The 20426-nt window shown below is 34.4% G+C and overlaps 1 protein-coding gene and 1 long non-coding RNA gene across 4 annotated transcripts in view; both read right to left on the bottom strand.

Moving 5' to 3' along the window:
* The window catches only part of LOC149892638 (uncharacterized), a 321349-nt gene that overhangs the window by 155849 nt on the left and 145074 nt on the right, over positions 1–20426 (bottom strand). The window lies entirely within an intron of this gene.
* On the bottom strand, positions 6778–14064 carry LOC149892647 (uncharacterized). 2 transcript variants are annotated; one of them, XM_090080041.1, is made up of 5 exons: positions 13989–14064; positions 7917–10736; positions 7618–7683; positions 7302–7358; positions 6778–7143 (listed from the first exon to the last, which is right to left on the bottom strand). In XM_090080041.1, the coding sequence occupies exons 2-5, from the start codon at positions 10705–10707 to the stop codon at positions 6824–6826; spliced, it is 3234 nt and encodes a 1077-aa protein (XP_089936167.1). In that variant the 5' UTR covers positions 10708–10736; positions 13989–14064; the 3' UTR covers positions 6778–6823. The 2 variants fall into 2 exon arrangements, with proteins under 2 accessions (XP_089936167.1, XP_089936168.1); XM_090080042.1 differs by having other exon boundaries at positions 7917–14061.

Consider the following 20426-nt stretch of genomic DNA (forward strand, 5'->3'; position numbering starts at 1 on the left):
ATATGTTAACGGATGGCCAGGAACAACCTTGGTCTGTAATGAATGAGTTCGTTTTTCCATTCGAGGCACTAATTACTGCAGTTTTAAAAGTCACCTAAAGTATAAGCTCATCTCTCCATTCAAGAAAAACAAGCATCAGAGTTTCGGAAAGTTTGCATGCACGACACCACCATCGATGATACTTAAACAAACAGAAAATGAATTGCAAAACAGAACCACTGAATTGCAAAACATAACAACGGACAGCTTGTAAAATGCATGGTGATGAGCTTCTTCAATCCAATCAAGGAACCAAGCATCACAGTTTCGGCAATGGTGCATGTGCAAATCAGCAAACTGTGATACTTAATCAAACAACTTCACTGTTTTGCTTAGTTTAAGAACGGATGGCTAAGAACAACCTCGTTAGTGAGTATGAAGTCATCTCTTCATTCCAGGAATTAATAATAATCAGAGTTTTAGAAGTCTCTTACGTGCGATACTACTATCAACGGTACTTAATCAAACAGCCTCTCAGAATGGCCTAGTTTGAGAACGGAAGGCTAGGAACAACCTTAGTAGTGAGTCATCAGTTCAACTTTTCATTCAAGGAATTAAGCATCTAAAATCTGAAAAATAAAAAGAAGAGCTCTTTGTTAGAAGTTCTTATTTTTATTTTTCCTCAACTTCTATTTCTTTTCTTTTTTTACTTTTTTTTTTTTAATGATAGTTTTTCTTTTTTTTTATCTATTTTGTTCGTTTAAATTAATACAACAGGCGTTTTAGGTCGTTTCTGTAACATTATTTAACACTTTAAATTGTAATAAATATTTGAACAGAAGAAAATCCCTTTCGTAACGTTAAAATGTCATAAGAACATTTCATCTTTACCAAATACGCTTGTAAAAATAGTTTCACTTTTAAAGTTTGTTGTATATGTCTTTTAATTTAGTGAATCGCAATTTGGATTTTCTTAGGCGCACATCTACTTTAGTTGCTTTTTCTTAAAGAAAGGTCACCAGAGTTTTCTTACACAGCCCCTGCAGCATAATCTTTAACAAAATACTCTTTTGAAAAGTTTTACATTGAAATAAACAAAAGCCATTTGCGTAAGTAGAGATAACTTAGAGAATAAAAAGTGCATAAACGCCTCGCTACTTTGATGAAGAAGAAACGGATGACTAAATGCAACTTTTTAATTTCGTGTGCTATCTCTTTCGATTAAGGTACTTTTTGAATATTTTTTCAAAGAAATGTTAGCGTAGTTTTCCTTTTTTAAATTTAAATCATGTTTAAAGGTAGTTTTTGAATGTTTTTTCAAAGAAATGTTAGCGTAGTTTTCATCTATTAAATTTAAATCATGTTTAAAGGTAGTTTTTGAATGTTTTTTCAAAGAAATGTTAGCGTAGTTTTCATCTATTAAATCTAAATCATGTTTAAAGGTAGTTTTCGAATATTTTTTCAAAGAATTGTTAGCGTAGTTTTCCTCTTTTAGATCTAGCTTATGTTTAAGGTAGTTTTTGAGTATTTTTTCAAAGAAAAGTTAGCGTAGTTTTCCTCTTTTAGATCTAGCTTATGTTTAAGGTAGTTTTTGAGTATTTTTTCAAAGAAAAGTTAGCGTAGTTTTCCTCTTTTAGATCTAGCTTATGTTTAAGGTAGTTTTTAAATATTTTTTTAAAGAAAAGTTAGCATAGTTTTCCTCTTTTGGATATAGCTTATGTTTAAGGTAGTTTTTAAATATTTTTTTTAAAGAAAAGTTAGCGTAGTTTTCCTCCTTTAGATCTAGCTTATAATTCAGGTAGTTTTTGAATATTTTTTCAAATAAAAATTAGCAAAGTATAGTTTATTTAGCATGACATCACAAAATACTAAACTCAAAAAGGCAAGATAAAGTATAAGATAAACGTAAAATAAGATATAGATGAAACAAATGTTAGGCTGCATAAAATCAAAAACTGCATTGCCTATCATAAACACAAATGTCTAGTGAGAGCTTTTAAAGGTCGTTCTTTTCGTCTTTTAATTTGGTGAATCGCGATTTGAATTTTCTAAGGCGCACATGTCTTTCAGTTGCTTTTTTCTTAAGGAAAGGTCGCCAGAGTTTTTTTACGCAGCTCCTGCAGCATAATCTTTAACAAAATACTCTTTTGTATATCATTACATAGAAATAAACAAAAACCATATGCGTAAACAGAGATAAATTAGAACGCAAAAGTGCATAAAAAGCCTCGCTACTTTGCTATAGAAGAAGTGGATGACTAGATACAACTTTGTAAATTCGTGCACTACCTCAATGGATTAAGGTATTTTTCGAAAGTTTTTTAAAAGCATAAATAGCGTAGTCTTCCTCTTTTAAATCTAGCTTATGTCTAAGGCAGTTTTTGAATAGATTTTCAAAGAAAGGTTAGCGTACTTTTCCACTTTTAAGTTTAGCTTATGTAGCTTGACAAAACAACACACAAAAAGACAAGATAAAGTATCAGATAAACGTAAAATAAAATATAAATGAAACTAAAGTTAGGCTGCATAAAAAACAAACAACTTAATAATCTACTAGACATGTTTAAGTTGAATTAAGTAAAGTCCTTTGCGCAAATTTGGGTAAATAAGAGAGTAAAAATCCATAAAAAGAAGAAGTGGATGAGTAGATACAATTTTTTAAATTTGTGTGCTATCTCTATTGAATAAGGTAGTTTTCGAGAGTTTTTTCAAAGCAAAATTAGCGTAGTGTTCCTCTTTTAAATCTAGATTATCTCAAAAATAGATTTCGAATAGTTTTTCAAAGAAAGGTTAGCGCAGCTTTCCTCTTTTAACATTAGCTTATGTAGCTTGACATCACAGAACACAAAAAGATAAAATAAAATATAAGACAAACGTAAAATGAAAAATAGATGTAGCTAAAGTTAGGCAGCATAAAAAACCAACAACATAATAATCTACTAGGCATGTTTAAATTGAATTAAATAAAATCCTTTGCGCAAAAATAGGTATGTTAGAGAGTAAAAGCGCATAGAAAGCCTCGCTACTTTGCTGTGAAAGAAGTGGATGACTAGATACAACTTTTTAAAATCCTGTGCTATCTCTATCGATTAAGGTAGTTTTCGAAAGATTTTTCAAAGCAAAAATAGCGTAGTCTTTCTCTTTTAAATCTAGATTATGTCTAAGGTAGTTTTTGAACAGCTTTTCAAAGAAAGGTTAGCGTAGCTTTCCTCTTTTAAGTTTAGCTTATGTAGCTTGACATCACAAAACACAAAATTCAAAAAGACAAAATAAAATATAAGATAAACGTAAAATAAAATATAGATGAAGCTAAAGTTAGACTGCATAAAAAAACAACAACGTAATAACCTACTAGAATCTAATAAAACCCTATGCACAAATGTAGGTATGTTAGAGAGTAAAAGTGCATAAAAAGCCTCGCTACTTTGTTTAAGGTAGTTTTTGAATAGTTTTTCAAAGAAAGCTTAGCGTAGTTTTCCTCTTTAAAGTTTGGCTTATGTAGCTTGACATCACAAAACACAAAACACTAAAAGGAAAGGTAATATAAAAGTTAATCGTAAAATAAAATGTAGGTGAAATAAATGTTAGGCTGCATAAAAGAAAAAAAAAATCGTAACATAATAATCTTCTATATATGTTTGGATTGAATTAAATGAATTCCTTTGCGTAAATATAAGCAAACTAGTGAGAAAAAGTGCATAAAGAGCCTCGCTACTTTGCTGCAGAAGTAGTGGATGACTATATGCAATTTTTTAAAATCGTGTGCTATCTCTATCGATTAAGGTAGTTTTCGAAAGTTTTTTCAAAGTAAAAATAGTGTAGTTTTCCTCTTTTAAATCTAGCTTTTGTCTAGGGTAGTTTATGAATAGATTTTCAAAGAAAGGTTAGCGTAGCATTCCACTTTTAAGTTTAGCTTAAGTTGCTTGGCATCACAAAACTCAAAACTCAAAAAGAAAAGATAAAATATATGATAAACCTAAAACATAATATAGATGAAACTAAAGTTAGGCTGCATAAAAAACCAACAACATAATAATCTACTAGGCAAATTGAATTAAATAAAATCCTTTGCGCAAATGTAGGTATGTTAGAGAGTAAAAGTGCATGAAAAGCCTCGCTACTTTGTTAAAGGTAGTTTTTGAATAGTTTTTCAAAGCAAGTTTAGCGTAGTTTTCCTCTTTTATGTTTAGACTATGTAGCTTGACATCACAGAACACAAAGCTCAAAAAGGCAAGATAAAATATAAGTTAATCGTAAAATATAGATGTAACAAAGTTTAGACTGCATAAAAAACCAACAACATAATAATCTACTAGGCATGTTTAAGTTGAATTAAATAATGTCCTTTGCGCAAATATAGGAAAGTTAGAGTAAAAATCCATAAAAAGCCTCGATACTTTGCTGAAGAAGAAGATGACTATATGCAACTTTTTAAAATTGTGAGCTATCTATATCGATTTAGGTCCTTTTTGAGTACTTTTTCAAAGAAAAGTTAGCGCAGTTTTCCCCTTTTAAGATTAGATTATGAAGCTTGACATAACAAAACACAAAACTAACAAAGGCAAGATAAAATATAAGGTAAACGCAATATAATGTATAGATGAAACTAAAGTTAGGCTGCATAAAACAAACGGGTAACAATACTCTTCTATGTATGTTTACATTGAGTTAAATAAAATCCTTTGCGCAAATATAGGTATGTTAGAGAATAAAAGTGCATAAAAAGCCTCAGTACTTTGCTGTAGAAGAAGTGGATGAGTAGATACAATTTTTTAAATTTGTGTGCTATCTCTATCGAATAAGTTAGTTTTCGAGAGTTTTTTCAAAGCAAAATTAGCGTAGTGTTCCTCTTTTAAATCTAGATTATCTCAAAAATAGATTTCGAATAGTTTTTCAAAGAAAGGTTAGCGCAGCTTTCCTCTTTTAACATTAGCTTATGTAGCTTGACATCACAGAACACAAAAAGATAAAATAAAATATAAGACAAACGTAAAATGAAAAATAGATGTAGCTAAAGTTAGGCTGCATAAAAAACCAACAACATAATAATCTACTAGGCATGTTTAAATTGAATTAAATAAAATCCTTTGCGCAAAAATAGGTATGTTAGAGAGTAAAAGCGCATAAAAAGCCTCGCTACTTTGTTAAAGGTAGTTTTTGAATAGTTTTTCAAAGACAGGTTAGCGTAAATTTCCTCTTTAAAGTTTAGCTTATGTAGCTTGACATCACAAAATATAAAACTCAAAAAGACAAGATAAAATATAAGATAAACGCAAAATAAAATATAGATGAAACTAAAGTTAGGCTGCATACAAAACCAACAACATAATATTCTACTAGTTATGTTTAAATTGAATTAAATAAAATCCTTTACGCAAATATAGGTAAGTTAGAGAGTAAAAGTGCATAAAAAGCTTTACTTTGCTGAAGAAGAAGATGAATAGATGCAACTTTTTAAATTCGTGAGCTATCTCTATCGGTGTAAGGTAGTTTTTGAACAATTTTTCAAAGAAAAGTTAGCCTAGTTTTCTTCTTTTAAGTTTAAATTATGTAGCTTGACATCACAAAATACAAAACTCAAAAAGACAAGATAAAATATAAGATAAACGCAAAATAAAATATAGATGAAACTAAAGTTAGGCTGCATACAAAACCAACAACATAATATTCTACTAGAAAAGTTAGCCTAGTTTCCTTCTTTTAAGTTTAGATTATGTAGCTTGACATCACAAAACACAAAAAGGCAAGATAAAATACAAGGTAAACGTAAAATAAAATAGAAGTCAAACAAAAGTTAGGTTGCATAAATACAAAAACTGCATTGCCAAAAATAGAATTTGTTGTCTAGAAAGACCTTTTAAACTTTGTTTCTTTCGTTTTTTGACTTAGTGAATCGCGATCTGGTTTTTCTTAGGCGCGCTTGTTTCTTAGTTGTTTTTTTTGTAAAGAAACTTTATTCAGACGTTTTTTTTTACGCAACTCCTTTAACATTATTTTTAACAAAGTATTCTTTTATACGTGTTTACATTGAAATAAAACCCTTTGCGTAAATAGAGATAAATTAGAGAGCAAAAGTACATAAAAAGCCTCGCTACTTTGCAGAAGAAGAATTGGATGGCAAGATTCGTGTGCTTTCTCTTTCGTTTAAGGTACTTCTTGAATATTTTTTCAAAGAAAAGTTAGCGTAGTTTTCCCCTTTTAAGTTTAGCTTACGCAGCTTGACATCACAAAACGCAAAAACCAATAAGGCATGATAAAATACAAGATAAACGTAAAATAAAATAGAAGTGAAACAAAAGTTAGACTGCATAAAAACAAAAAAAAAAAAAAAAACATAATATACTTCTATGTATGTTTACATTGATCTAAACAAAATCCTTTGTGTAAAGATATGAAAAAATAGAGAGTAAGAGTTCATAAAAAAGCCTCGCTATTTTGCTGAAGAAGAAATGGATGTCTAGATCTTTTAAAATAAGGAACTTTTTGATTTCTTTTTCCGAAAAATGGTTGGAGCAGTTTTCCTTTTTTAAATTTCACTTATGCAGTTTAACATCACAGGAAATATTATTTTGCTTTTTAACAAACTCTTAAAAACATCAGAAGTAATTCTAAATGCAACTCTATTAAAAGTTTTCACAGAATAACAAAACGACTTCTTTTTTTTTTTTTTAAAGATAAAAAAAAGTTTGAACTATCTTTAAATAAGAAATGTGAGAACAGTTTAACAGAACTTCTTGTTTATTATGTCTTTAGCGAAACAGATAAAAATATTTGCAAAAGCATAGATAAAACAAACTACACAAAAGGCCCATCTTTATTGCCAAACTGAACAAACTTATCTAAACTACATAAATGGTTTCACGATATTGCCATATTGAACAAACTTTTCTAAACTACCCTCTTTTTGAATTTTTAGCTTCATGTTTTTAATTTTGTCTTTAATATGGCTTTGGTAGGAGTACTTTTGCAAGACATGAATGAGCTTGTCACTGCTATGATTTGCCAAGATGCCAAGGTAATCTTTGTACGAGCAACTTGAGCTTACATCTGTAAACACGTCTTGCAAGATGTATGCCAACACCAAAGCTGCACATCGTGGAAAACTTCTGGTGTTGAACCATTCGTTGTGGCCAGGGCAAGCATTCAGCTCTTCAACTATTTCATCTAAAATTTTACAAACTCAAGTCATAACACAAAGTGATTAAATCAAATATTCATTTGGTTCTGAAGTAAGACAAGATTTATTCTGTTTTTTTATTTATTTTTTTTTTGTTGACCTTATTGTTTGCACTGATAGCAATAACTGGTTTTTGAAAGATTACCTAAATGGCATTGGCTAACTTCTGCTTTGTTTTCCTTTGTTCTTGGCTGAGTTGATCCTGAAATAAAATAAAACCATGTTCATTTTTCTAATTCATAAAAACCATCAACAGTTTCTAAGTGTTAGAGATGATAACAAGCTGTGCATGATTTCTAACGGTGATGTTTCTAACTTCATCATTAGAAATCGGGTAGACACAACTTTCTAAAAGTGCACTTAGCAATGATGGCTAGTTTTTGTTAACAGTTAACCATCTGAAATTGTGCAAGAAGAGGTTTGTGTTTATATATCTTTGTATAAATTAGGTTTTACATTACCGATGAGTTCTTGAGTGAAAGATGGCATTTCCAACTTGATTTTTTTTCTTCTTGGATCTTTTACTTCTAAAACATAATCAGTTTTAGTATCATTCACTTGTATAAACATTTAAGCAATCACAGAATTAGTCCTGCAACAAATACATACACACTTCTGTGTTGTTTTTTTGTTTTGTTTTGTTTTTTTTACAGCTCTAACAATAACAATAGGGCAAGGAGTTGATTTGGGCATTTTCATTTTTTGAAAGCGTGTTGAGATTTGCATAAAAATCAAAAATCAAAAATCAAAAAGAATTTACCTCTGGATGTAGAGGCAAGACTTTGGCTAAATAGGCTACCAACAGATTGAACAGCATAAGGTGAGAGCTGCTTTGCAAGAACAGTACCAGCCTGTTGGACAGGAACAGCTGAAACTGGATCAGATGAAAGAAACAAACTGGGTTTGGCCAATGTTTGCTGAAAAGCAACAAGGCTAGGAGTCAGAGGAACAGAAAAGACCTCTTTTGAAGGACAGAAAGCGACTTGCTGAGAAGGAGAAGCAGAAACAGGTTTGGCAACCACTTGCTCATTAAAGTAAACTGGAGAAAGTTTTGCATGGTGTTCAATAAAATCCGGTTCATCAGGAAATAATGTTAATGCAAGAGGAGAACAAGCTGTGCCAACAGGAACAGCTAGAGTCTGATCTACATCCATACAAACAGCTTGTTCGTTAGGAACTAGTTGTGCAAGAGCAGGGGATAGTTCAAGAACTGGACCAGCGATTGTTTGTTCAGATGGAACAGACGAAACAGGAGTTGAGGTAGGTTCACACAAGAAATCTACGGCATGGTCGTTGCTATCCTCTAAAGGAACATTGTTTTCTACAGCTGGAGAAAACGGAACCACTGTGGTACAGCTGAAAGTAGCAGCACATTCTTCAGAGTCAGAACCGGAGTCTAAATCTTCCTCAAAGATGTCCTCAACCTCATGAAAACCGTACTCCTCTGCATTAGTTTGGAGCCAGTCCATCACATCCTTCTCCTTCTTTGGTGGTCTCTCAGACTTTTCAACAGTCAAAGACTCTATGACTCCGAAGGACTGTCCGATGCCCAGGGCAAAGCGCAACTCCTCTGCAGCGTTCCACTGGGACACATAAAAGCTATCCATTGTGTTCCTGCTGTGCTTCATGTAGAGTGTAGCAAACCGCTCGCGATCTTCTTTGCTGTTGTTGGCAAAGTAAGTGGCTATCGAACCGCGAATGCAAGTGGGAGTAAGACGCTTCATGGGAATGTTTACTTGGCTTTTTCTGAAGCAGGACGTCAGGCAAGAGGAGATAGCAGAGGAACCCATCTGGTAAACAGGCACTCTAGTTGCACCGAGTGTCACACATTCGTCTTTGTTGGGTCTCATCGATGGAAAAAGGGGCCTGTAGCAGTCGCTCAACTCCAAAACAGTCTTGGTGTCTGCAGCCATGTAGTGAGAGTCGTTGACAAGAAGGTCTCTGTATCTCAGCAAATAAATATCGATCAACACTTTCAAGTCGTTCGGCACTAGAATGTTTTTGGCTCCGTACTTGTATGCTGTTTTGTAGCGCTCTTGCACAATGCAATATCCACACTCACTCTTCTCAGCAGCCATGTAGTCTCTAATGTTTAAAAGAGCAATGTTAGATTTTCTTAAACTGTTAATTACAGTGACAGAGAGCAGAAGATGGTTTCGTAGAGACACAGCATTGTCTCTAGTCGGTGTAAGAGACGGCTTTCTAATCGATTCCACTAACTGTCTTACGTATGCAGACTTGCCATATTCGTTCAGCAAACTGACATTGATGATGTTGATGCATTTTTTGCTTTTCACAAGGCTCCTCCTCAAAGAACGAAAGGGCCTCAGCACTTTTTGTAACTCCTCCACCTTGCAGCGCAAACGTCGGATGGCCTCATGAGAAAGTCCGAAATAGACATTCCTGGCTTCACTGAAACGAAACAGGAGACAAAGGTAGACAAGGCGGTTGTACAACGTGTGACAAGACATGGCTTTTGTTTGGTCAAGTTCACTCAGCTTGGAATTGAGCTGAATGTTTTTAAAGTGCATGGAAAAGTATCTATCCTCCAAAACGTTGGAATTGGTGAGAGCGTTCGGGTGCAGCGTCAGCGTGCTGTCACAACATGTCAATATTTCAACAACTGCATTTTTGTAGATCTTTGCTTGTGACAAAGTGTTGTTGTTGGCTACCACAAGCCACTTTTCAAAATCTCTGAAGAGCTCATCTGCTGACTGGTAATAAAAGTGAAAAGCATCTTTGTCCAGCTGAAACAAGAGTCTCTTATCTTCTGTCAAGACGGAGGAGTTGGAAACCAAGTGCTTTAAGGAATTAAAATCAGAGTCTAGGACGGATTCGGTGTTCAGCTCTTTGTTTTCTACAGAGGTGCAGTGGTTTGCAGAAGGAGCCTCGGACGAACCAGCAACTGATGAGGGCAAGCTTAAAAGAGGATCAGAGGAAAGAACCGGAGAAGAAAAAGAGGAGGAAGGCCCAGGAGCAGAGGATGCAGAGCCTGATGCAGACGCTTGTTCAGCTACTGGCTTAATACCAAAGAAGGCAGGTCGAATAAATTGAGGGACATAGAGCTTGTCGTTGTCGTATCGCTTTGCCTCTGCAATCTTTTGTTTGATCGTCTTGGAATCGTAGAAATGAGTCTCTTTCAAGTGTATGTCCAGTCGGTCGTAATACTTCCAACATTGCAAACAGGGGTAAGGTTTTGGACAGCCGGACTTGCGTTCGAGACGAGCATGCTGAAACTTCCTGACCATTGCAGAGTAAAAGATGGAAGCTTCATCCAAAGTCCAAGAATGATCTTTTTTAGTCAAGTGTCTTTTAATGCTTGTGGAGGAATGTTTGCACAAAGGCATCGGACAGCTAACAGCGTACCTCTTCTTGGTACCATAGAAAGGTACAACCCTGTTTACGGAGCCACACGCTGCAACTAATGCGGCCCTGACTTTGTTTTTGAGCTTTAAGTCTCTCTGTTCTTGTGACTGCCTTCTTTTCTTTTTTTTCGCTTTAGAGTTCGGAGAAGGGGCAACAACAGTGTTGTTTTCTTGTGAAGAAGACATGTTCAGGTGTTTGTTTGCAACGGTTTATGCTAAAAAAAAGAAGACAGTTAGTGAGAGTGTTTTTCTTCTGCCTGCATCCTGGAATCCTGGAATGTTTACAACTGCAGGGAAGAGCTGTGTTTTTTCGAATCCTCTGCAAAAGAGAAAAAAGAAAGAAAAGAGAGCAACAAGAAGAAACAAAGTTTCCACTAGCAAATGAAAAAGAATGAGAGCAACTAGCATTACATGCATGGTGGCAGCAGTGATTGCTATTATGAGAAGGAGAATGAGAAAAAAAAAAAAAAAAAAGAAACAAATAAATAAAGAGATGGAGTTTGAGAGGATCTCGCAACCATATGACTCAAAGAAAGAAACTGTGTTGAAAAAAGGCAAGAGAGGGCAAATAGAACTTGCTAACAAGGACAAATGACAGACATAACTACAACAGTAACAACTCTCATTGCAAGCATAATAACAACAGCATCAGCATCACTGACTCAGAGAGTGTTGACATAACAAAAAAGAAAACAAAAGTACAAGCCAAGTGGGGGAACATTAACAAACACTCATTGCAACTATAACAACAACAACAACAACAGCAACAGCATCACTGACTCAGAGGGTATTGATAAAAAAAAACAAGCAAAACAAAAACAAACAAAAAAACAAATAAAAAAACAAAACAAGCAAATTGGGTGAACAGTAACAACTCTCATTGCAAGCATAATAACAACAACAGCATCAGCATCAGCATCACTGACTCAGAGAGTGTTGACAAAATAAAATAGACAATAAGCAAGCAAAGTGGGTGAACAGTAACAACTCTCACTGCAAGCATAATAACAACAACAGCATCAGCATCAGCATCACTGACTCAGAGAGTGTTGATAAAATAAAACAGATTATAAACAAACAAAGTGGGTGAACAGTAACAGCTCTCATTGAAAGCATAATAACAACAACAGCATCACTAACTCAGAGGATATATAAAAAAACAAACAAACAAACAAACAAAACAAAAACAAAAAAAAAACAAGCAAAGTGGCTGAACAGTAACAGCTATCATTGCAAGTAAAATAACAACAACAGCATCAGCAACATCATCACTGACTCAGAGAGTGGTGATAAAATAAAACAGATTAAAAAACAAGCAAAGTGGCTAAACAGTAACAACTATAAATACAAGTAAAATGACAAAAGCAGCAACAGCATCACTAACTCGCAGGGTGTTGATAAAAAAAAAAGCAACAAACAAATAAAGCAAGCAAAGTGGGTGAACATTAACACTCATTGCAACTATAATAACACCAACAGCAACAGCATCAGTGACTCAAAGGGTGTTGATAAACAAAAACAAAGGCACAAACAAAACAAGCAGAGTGGGTGAACATTAACAACACTTATTGCAAGCATAATAACAACAACAGCATCAGCATCACTGACTCAGAGAGTGTTGATAAAATAAAATAGATTATAAACATGCCAAGTTTGTGAACATTAACAAACACTCATTGCAACTATAACAACGACTACAGCAACAGCATCACTTACTCAGAGAGTGTTGAGAAAAAAAACAACAAAAAAAACAAAAACAAAACAAAACAGAAAACAGAAGTACAAGCCAAGGGGGGGAACATTAACAAACACTCATTGCAACTATAACAACAACAACAGCAACAGCATCACTTACTCAGAGGATATTGATAAAAAAAACAAACAAACAAACAAACAAAACAAGCAAAGTGGCTGAACAGTAACAGCTATCATTGCAAGTAAAATAACAACAACAGCATCAGCAACATCATCACTGACTCAGAGAGTGGTGATAAAATAAAACAGATTAAAAAACAAGCAAAGTGGCTGAACAGTAACAACTATAAATACAAGTAAAATGACAAAAGCAGCAACAGCATCACTAACTCGCAGGGTGTTGATAAAAAAAAAAAGCAACAAACAAACAAAGCAAGCAAAGTGGGTGAACATTAACACTCATTGCAACTATAATAACACCAACAGCAACAGCATCAGTGACTCAAAGGGTGTTGATAAACAAAAACAAAAGCACAAACAAAACAAGCAAAGTGGGTGAACATTAGCAACACTTATTGCAAGCACAATAACAACAACAGCATCAGCATCACTGACTCAGAGAGTGTTGATAAAACAAAATAGATTATAAACAAGCCAAGTTGGTGAACATTAACAAACACTCATTGCAACTGTAATAAGAACAACAGCAACAGCATCACTGACACAAAGGGTGTTGATAAACAAAAACAAAAACACAAGCAAAGTGGGTGAACATTAACAACACTCATTGCAACTATAACAACAACAACAGCAACAGCATCACTGGCTCAAAGGGTGTTGATAAAATAAAGAAATAAAAACAAAACAAGCAAAGTGGGTGAACAGTAACAACTCCCATTGCAAGCATAATAACGACAACAGCAACAGCAACACCATCACTGACTCAGAGAGTGTTGATAAAATAAAATAGATTATAAACAAGCCAAGTTGGTGAACATTAACAAACACTCATTGCAACTATAACAACGACTACAGCAACAGCATCACTTACTCAGAGAGTGTTGAGAAAAAAAAAACAAAAACAAAAAAAAAACAAAACAAAACAGAAAACAAAAGTACAAGCCAAGTGGGGGAACATTAACAAACACTCATTGCAACTGTAACAACAACAACAGCAACAGCATCACTTACTCAGAGAGTGTTTATAAATAAAACAAAAAACAAAAACAAGAAACAAAAATACAAGCCAAGTGGGTGATTACTAACAGCGCTAACAGCAGCAACAACAGTGTCTTTAGAAACAACAAACAAGTACAACAGCAACAACTGCTTTTACAGAGTATAACAATAACAACAACATGGCACTAACAACAACAAAAGGGTTGGAATAAAAACCTGTAGGCAAAAGGAGAGCTGCATTCAGACAAGATCGATTACAAAGAGGCTCTTCTTTAGGACAGAGGAGAAACTGCTTTTGAGGGACAGAGGGACTTTTGTTGTTGTGGTTGTTGTTGTTGTTGTGCAGAAACCAACAAACTTTTATTGAACCGAATATAACCGAATATAACCGAAAGTCTTGTTTGCTTCTGTTTTGTGCCATCAAGAAGGGAAAACAAAACATCACAAAACAAACGAAGCAAACGAAACAAACAAACAAACAAACGAACGAAACAAACAAACAAAAAAAAAAAAATTAAAAAAATTAACAAACAAACAAACAAACAAACAAGCAAACAAACAAAAACAAATAAGAAAAACAGAAAACGCAGTACCGAAACCTCGCCATTTTTTATCCTTCCTCAAGCTTTCTCTGGGCGCCAAAGACCGAGAAAGTTGAGCAAACGTGACGTTGAGGGGGGGGAGGGGGGTACTTAAGGACAGCAGACCGACCAATGGCACGCTTAGGAGAGACCCACGTGAATGCTACATTTTCTTTCTATGTACGCTGAATCCGCTCAAAGTCTGGAATTTCCAGCATTCACGTGTCATCACTCCAGCCACCAGATTGGCCCACACTTTGCACACTTTCAAGACTAGAAACTCACTTGTGCTCAATTTGAGCAAAAAAAAAAAAAAACTAAGTCTCGCATGGCGACAACTTTTCCAAAAGCAAACAAAGGCAACGAAGGCAAACGAAGAAAAAACAAAAACAAATAAACAAAAACAAAACCGAATAGGGAGAGAGAGAGTGAGTCGACTCATTTCTTTCGACTGCCTTAAACGAGAAGTCTAAAACGTTTAAAAGTTGAAAACTAAGTTTTTTAAATGAACTGCACCGAAAAAACTTTACGACAGTTTAGCTGGTTAAAAACGCAGAGGAAAATATTTTATAAAATTTAAGCGTTCTAAAGATGTCCATTTTTGTTTTTGTTTTTTTATTTTGGTTTGTTTCTGGCTTGTTTCTTTCTTTAAATTCTAGCGATCGAGCATATTTGAACGGTTTCATCAACCTGTCGGCGCACGTGCTCGAGAGCTAGAACTTTGATTGCTTTTGTTGTTGAGAATTGAGAATGTCCGAGCAGGTTTTTTTATCGATTTCATCGCTTGTGGCGAGGCAAAAATCAAAACGCTTTTTGGACGAAAGAAAAGAGATTAAAAGGAAAAAAGAGAAGAAAAAAAAACAAAAAAATAGGTTATGTGTTATGAACATTTATTTTCTCACGCGATGACGTCTAGTTTTGTTAGAGTAATTAAAATATGGTATCAAGTTTGTAATTTCTATCTTATTTTTAGTTACGGATAATTGCCAATTATGTCACGTTTAGTATACACAACGCTGTTTTCTTAATAGCAATATGATACAAACAAGTTATAAAAAAAAAGCGTTCGCTCGATCTTCCTTAGTCAGTTGAACAAAAAGAAATTTTCACAACATATGATTGATTTGGTTGTCCTAGCAAGCTGTTTTAGCAAACGACTAGAGGTTGCAACTGTTGTTCATTGAAAACGAAAAATCTAGCGTCAGCAAGAAATTTTTGAATACATAATGTACACAAAAGTGGCACTTACAAATGAAAATGTAAAAAAAAAACTGTTTACCTTGATGCCAGACTCGCAGAGATGTTGTCGCTCGTTGCTATCGACTGCGAACAGCTTTGTTGTTTTTCGAAGTGCCTCTTCATTCTACTTATAGCCGAAGTTTTGGCTTCGAAAAAAAATACGAACGTCGTTAAGCTCAACGAGCTGCTTTAATTGTTGTTCGTGCGAAAACGAAATGCTTAAAACGGATAAAAGTGTTGGCGTAATTACACTTTTCGACCGCGATGCAGTTTGTCAACTCTAGCGTACTTTTTTGGCTCGTGGAGCAAAAGCCTCATGATAATAGCAAAGGCTTAAAATGTCTTAACATGTCAGCAAAGGCTTAATATGCTTAATAAACTGTGGTTAAGCTTTTGCGGTGCAGTTCATTTACAACTTAATTTGCAACTTGCTGGCACAAGCAAACGTTTATGACTTCTCGTTTAAGACAGTTGAGCGAAATCAGTCGACTCACTCATTCTCCCTTTTCTGTTTTGTTTTTGTTTTGTTTTTTTGTTTTTGTTTTTGTTTTTGTTTGTTTTTTTTTTTTCTTTGTTTGTCTTTTGTTTAAAATGTAAAAAACTCGAAAGGAAAGTTGTTGCTTTGTTTGCTTATTGAAAGTTTTCGCCAGTTGCAAGACTTAGTTTTGTTTTTGTTTACTTATTAAAATATCGAGGAAAATATTTGAGGACATCGCATTCTAATGGTGCCTTTATAACAACATCTAACGATTTAACGTTTAATGTTGTGCTCAAAAAAAAAATTCCTTTTATATCTCTCAATGGTCTCCAACGATAAAACTGCCGACCAATCGCAACGATTAAACAGCCAACCAATGGCAGCTCAATGGTCTCCAAACAAGAGACTGCCGACCAATGGCAGCTCAGTGGTTTGAGAAGTGAGATCATTCGATTTCCTTTTATTATCTCCAGTTTGAACTAGTGCTTGGCTTGTGGTGCAGAAACTAAAACTTCCCGTTTTTGTATTTTGTTTTGAATTTCTTTGCTTTGAGCTTTTTAATCGATCGATAGCTTTAGGAGAAAAGAAGAAACCCTCTGACGAAGTCTTGGCTTTTTTAAAAACGCTCAAATTTTGGCAAACAAATCTCATACGAAACGCTACTTTGATGTCAAGCTTTCGTTACTCCCTACTCCCTTCTAGCGGAGGGCGGCAAAAAGGTGTTGCATCCTAGAGCTAAAAGTGAGGAGGGAAGCAAGTTTTTTTTTCGTTTTGTTTGCTTTTTTATGTTTTTTGTTTTTTTGAGGGGGGAGAGTTAGAGGGTAAGGGGGTTAGGATTAGAGGGGGTTGGGGTTACGGTTTGGAAACCTGGGGACGAGGATATCAAGCAGGAGTTTAGTGTTAAGGTTAAAGGGCCCACGAGGGGCGTCCTTCAATTGTAAAATGCCTTTAGACGCACGTGTCTAGTCGTCTCGTTGCATCGACCTAGAGGAGTTTTCTGATAGATCTTGCGCTTTGGGCTCAGTTAATCGGTCTGTATCCATTGTAAACACGGTGTCTGCCGTTAGAAAATCGTTAACCAGGCGTTTGTGAGCTTTAACAACCATCCCTTTGAGTTTAAAACGAACGTTTCTTCAAAAGCCACTCGAGATGGAGGTACTCACGGAGGTTTGTTACGGTAACAACCCTGTGGTTTGCCATCTTCTTTCTTTCCGCAGCGTCGCAAACGCATCGGCCGGTCTCTTAGGGTGACGAAAAAAACGTCTGATCTCTCGACTGGAATGCTTAACGTACTAAGATTAGTAGAGTTAGTACTAAGAGTTGCATCTGGCCGCCGTAATTTTCTTCGATGATGTCTTGAAAATTTCGTGACGTCGTTTTCAAACCTCTAGGGTCGATTTTAACCTTCGACCTTAAAGTCGATTTTAGCCTTCGGTGTGGCTCTGTACAACTTTTGCGGTGAAAAAGCTTGCGCGGAGTCTACAGTTGTATTTAGCCGACAGACGCTGGCAACGCAGAAACAGAATGACTCTTGGGCGGCGCAAACCGAGCGTTCAGCAAATTTCTAGCATTTTACGTCAAAGCGGACAATCTGCACGACAAATAAAGCTAACTTTCTCGTTGCAACAGTTAGTCACTGGATCGTTGGACGAGTGTGTACAGCTGTTTTGCGTCGAAAGCCGACCGGTGGTCGGATGCGACTCTTCTTTTCATTCGAAAATCAGAACCTGGCCATCAGTCGTGTATCACCATCGAATGCTTAATGTAGTGATTTCTCGAAACGACAAAAGCTTGTAAAACAAACAGCTTCGCTGTACTGTTGCCTAATATGTTAACGGATGGCCAGGAACAACCTTGGTCTGTAATGAATGAGTTCGTTTTTCCATTCGAGGCACTAATTACTGCAGTTTTAAAAGTCACCTAAAGTATAAGCTCATCTCTCCATTCAAGAAAAACAAGCATCAGAGTTTCGGAAAGTTTGCATGCACGACACCACCATCGATGATACTTAAACAAACAGAAAATGAATTGCAAAACAGAACCACTGAATTGCAAAACATAACAACGGACAGCTTGTAAAATGCATGGTGATGAGCTTCTTCAATCCAATCAAGGAACCAAGCATCACAGTTTCGGCAATGGTGCATGTGCAAATCAGCAAACTGTGATACTTAATCAAACAACTTCACTGTTTTGCTTAGTTTAAGAACGGATGGCTAAGAACAACCTCGTTAGTGAGTATGAAGTCATCTCTTCATTCCAGGAATTAATAATAATCAGAGTTTTAGAAGTCTCTTACGTGCGATACTACTATCAACGGTACTTAATCAAACAGCCTCTCAGAATGGCCTAGTTTGAGAACGGAAGGCTAGGAACAACCTTAGTAGTGAGTCATCAGTTCAACTTTTCATTCAAGGAATTAAGCATCTAAAATCTGAAAAATAAAAAGAAGAGCTCTTTGTTAGAAGTTCTTATTTTTATTTTTCCTCAACTTCTATTTCTTTTCTTTTTTTACTTTTTTTTTTTTAATGATAGTTTTTCTTTTTTTTTATCTATTTTGTTCGTTTAAATTAATACAACAGGCGTTTTAGGTCGTTTCTGTAACATTATTTAACACTTTAAATTGTAATAAATATTTGAACAGAAGAAAATCCCTTTCGTAACGTTAAAATGTCATAAGAACATTTCATCTTTACCAAATACGCTTGTAAAAATAGTTTCACTTTTAAAGTTTGTTGTATATGTCTTTTAATTTAGTGAATCGCAATTTGGATTTTCTTAGGCGCACATCTACTTTAGTTGCTTTTTCTTAAAGAAAGGTCACCAGAGTTTTCTTACACAGCCCCTGCAGCATAATCTTTAACAAAATACTCTTTTGAAAAGTTTTACATTGAAATAAACAAAAGCCATTTGCGTAAGTAGAGATAACTTAGAGAATAAAAAGTGCATAAACGCCTCGCTACTTTGATGAAGGAAGAAACGGATGACTAAATGCAACTTTTTAATTTCGTGTGCTATCTCTTTCGATTAAGGTACTTTTTGAATATTTTTTCAAAGAAATGTTAGCGTAGTTTTCCTTTTTTAAATTTAAATCATGTTTAAAGGTAGTTTTTGAATGTTTTTTCAAAGAAATGTTAGCGTAGTTTTCATCTATTAAATTTAAATCATGTTTAAAGGTAGTTTTTGAATGTTTTTTCAAAGAAATGTTAGCGTAGTTTTCATCTATTAAATCTAAATCATGTTTAAAGGTAGTTTTCGAATATTTTTTCAAAGAATTGTTAGCGTAGTTTTCCTCTTTTAGATCTAGCTTATGTTTAAGGTAGTTTTTGAGTATTTTTTCAAAGAAAAGTTAGCGTAGTTTTCCTCTTTTAGATCTAGCTTATGTTTAAGGTAGTTTTTGAGTATTTTTTCAAAGAAAAGTTAGCGTAGTTTTCCTCTTTTAGATCTAGCTTATGTTTAAGGTAGTTTTTAAATATTTTTTTAAAGAAAAGTTAGCATAGTTTCCTCTTTTGGATATAGCTTATGTTTAAGGTAGTTTTTAAATATTTTTTTTAAAGAAAAGTTAGCGTAGTTTTCCTCCTTTAGATCTAGCTTATAATTCAGGTAGTTTTTGAATATTTTTTCAAATAAAATTAGCAAAGTATAGTTTATTTAGCATGACATCACAAAATACTAAACTCAAAAAGGCAAGATAAAGTATAAGATAAACGTAAAATAAGATATAGATGAAACAAATGTTAGGCTGCATAAAATCAAAAACTGCATTGCCTATCATAAACACAAATGTCTAGTGAGAGCTTTTAAAGGTCGTTCTTTTCGTCTTTTAATTTGGTGAATCGCGATTTGAATTTTCTAAGGCGCACATGTCTTTCAGTTGCTTTTTTCTTAAGGAAAGGTCGCCAGAGTTTTTTTACGCAGCTCCTGCAGCATAATCTTTAACAAAATACTCTTTTGTATATCATTACATAGAAATAAACAAAAACCATATGCGTAAACAGAGATAAATTAGAACGCAAAAGTGCATAAAAAGCCTCGCTACTTTGCTATAGAAGAAGTGGATGACTAGATACAACTTTGTAAATTCGTGCACTACCTCAATGGATTAAGGTATTTTTCGAAAGTTTTTTAAAAGCATAAATAGCGTAGTCTTCCTCTTTTAAATCTAGCTTATGTCTAAGGCAGTTTTTGAATAGATTTTCAAAGAAAGGTTAGCGTACTTTTCCACTTTTAAGTTTAGCTTATGTAGCTTGACAAAACAACACACAAAAAGACAAGATAAAGTATCAGATAAACGTAAAATAAAATATAAATGAAACTAAAGTTAGGCTGCATAAAAAACAAACAACTTAATAATCTACTAGACATGTTTAAGTTGAATTAAGTAAAGTCCTTTGCGCAAATTTGGGTAAATAAGAGAGTAAAAATCCATAAAAAGAAGAAGTGGATGAGTAGATACAATTTTTTAAATTTGTGTGCTATCTCTATTGAATAAGGTAGTTTTCGAGAGTTTTTTCAAAGCAAAATTAGCGTAGTGTTCCTCTTTTAAATCTAGATTATCTCAAAAATAGATTTCGAATAGTTTTTCAAAGAAAGGTTAGCGCAGCTTTCCTCTTTTAACATTAGCTTATGTAGCTTGACATCACAGAACACAAAAAGATAAAATAAAATATAAGACAAACGTAAAATGAAAAATAGATGTAGCTAAAGTTAGGCAGCATAAAAAACCAACAACA

Source organism: Hydra viridissima, unplaced genomic scaffold (assembly GCF_058129835.1).
Source record: "Hydra viridissima isolate aposymbiotic clone 2 unplaced genomic scaffold, HvirCarnegie_v1 scaffold_2, whole genome shotgun sequence".
In the NCBI taxonomy this organism is placed as follows: domain Eukaryota; kingdom Metazoa; phylum Cnidaria; class Hydrozoa; order Anthoathecata; family Hydridae; genus Hydra; species Hydra viridissima.

What these genes read in the sequence shown, in the direction of transcription:
- LOC149892647 (XM_090080041.1), bottom strand. Translation starts at nt 10,707, where the DNA reads ATGTCTTCTTCACAAGAAAACAACACTGTTGTTGCCCCTTCTCCGAAC. An exon ending in TCTTGCCTCTACATCCAGAG is followed by an intron (nt 7,684 to 7,916) that starts GTAAATTCTTTT and finishes ATTATGTTTTAG; the next exon opens with AAGTAAAAGATCCAAGAAGA. An exon ending in TTTCACTCAAGAACTCATCG is followed by an intron (nt 7,359 to 7,617) that starts GTAATGTAAAAC and finishes ATTTTATTTCAG; the next exon opens with GATCAACTCAGCCAAGAACA.